The 729-nt window shown below is 65.2% G+C and overlaps 1 protein-coding gene across 1 annotated transcript in view; it reads right to left on the bottom strand.

The window, feature by feature from the left end:
- Positions 1-620, bottom strand: part of NUDT14 (nudix (nucleoside diphosphate linked moiety X)-type motif 14) — a 3,747-nt gene extending 3,127 nt beyond the window's left edge. Inside the window, exon 1 of the mRNA XM_010861489.1 lies at positions 216-620. Coding sequence (XP_010859791.1) covers positions 216-281 — 66 coding nt within the window. The 5' untranslated portion in view covers positions 282-620. The remainder of the gene's footprint in view (positions 1-215) is intronic.
- Positions 621-729: the final 109 nt, after the last annotated feature.

Genomic DNA, 729 nt, shown 5'->3' with positions numbered 1-729 from the left:
GGACACCGGCAACGGGGCGGTGCAGCCTCTCTCAGGCTGGGGGTCAAGACAGTGTCATAGTTTGGAGACAGGAAGGGACCTGGGGGAGGGGGGTAGAGAGGATATTGCAGGCCAAGGGCAGTCAGGCAGAGACAGGCACCAAAGACCTGCACCACCTGTCCTGACTGAGGGGCACCGAGGGCCGCACAGACCACGCTATGGGGTGCAGTCCTCACCTGGATGGCACGGTGGACTCCAGGGGAGCTGCAAGCAAAGGGTGAGGGCCCAAACTGGACAAACATGTGTTTCCTGTGAACCTACTCCCATGTACGGCGCCAAGGGAGGCAGCCGCGGTACCGCACTGCCTCCCAGGGAACGGCAGGAGGAGACGATGCCCTGGCGGAAAGCCTGCAAGGACGGCAGGTGGAGACACGGAGGAGGCGTCCTGGGGAGGAAGCCCACCTGGAGAGGCTCTCCAGTGCGCACCCCCGTCCCTCCATTCGCCTTCTTCTGCCCAGAATGGAGAACACCAGCTCCAGGAAGCTTGCCCCGACCCTGGGGGCGCCCAATATGTCCCACCGCAAAAAGGGCCGGGCTCAGCAAAGTCTCTTTAGAGGAATGAGTGGTCCCTCGAGGTGTCCCTGCCCAGACCCTCCCCGACCCCGACACTCAACCGGAGTGTGCGCTCCGCGGGGACGCGAGGCTTGCGGGGCGGGACCACGAGACTCGAGGCGGGGCTCCCGGGCCCGG

Source organism: Bison bison, unplaced genomic scaffold (assembly GCF_000754665.1).
Source record: "Bison bison bison isolate TAMUID 2011002044 unplaced genomic scaffold, Bison_UMD1.0 scf7180017857823, whole genome shotgun sequence".
NCBI lineage: Eukaryota > Metazoa > Chordata > Mammalia > Artiodactyla > Bovidae > Bison > Bison bison.
This window is presented reverse-complemented; position numbering and strand designations above follow the sequence as displayed.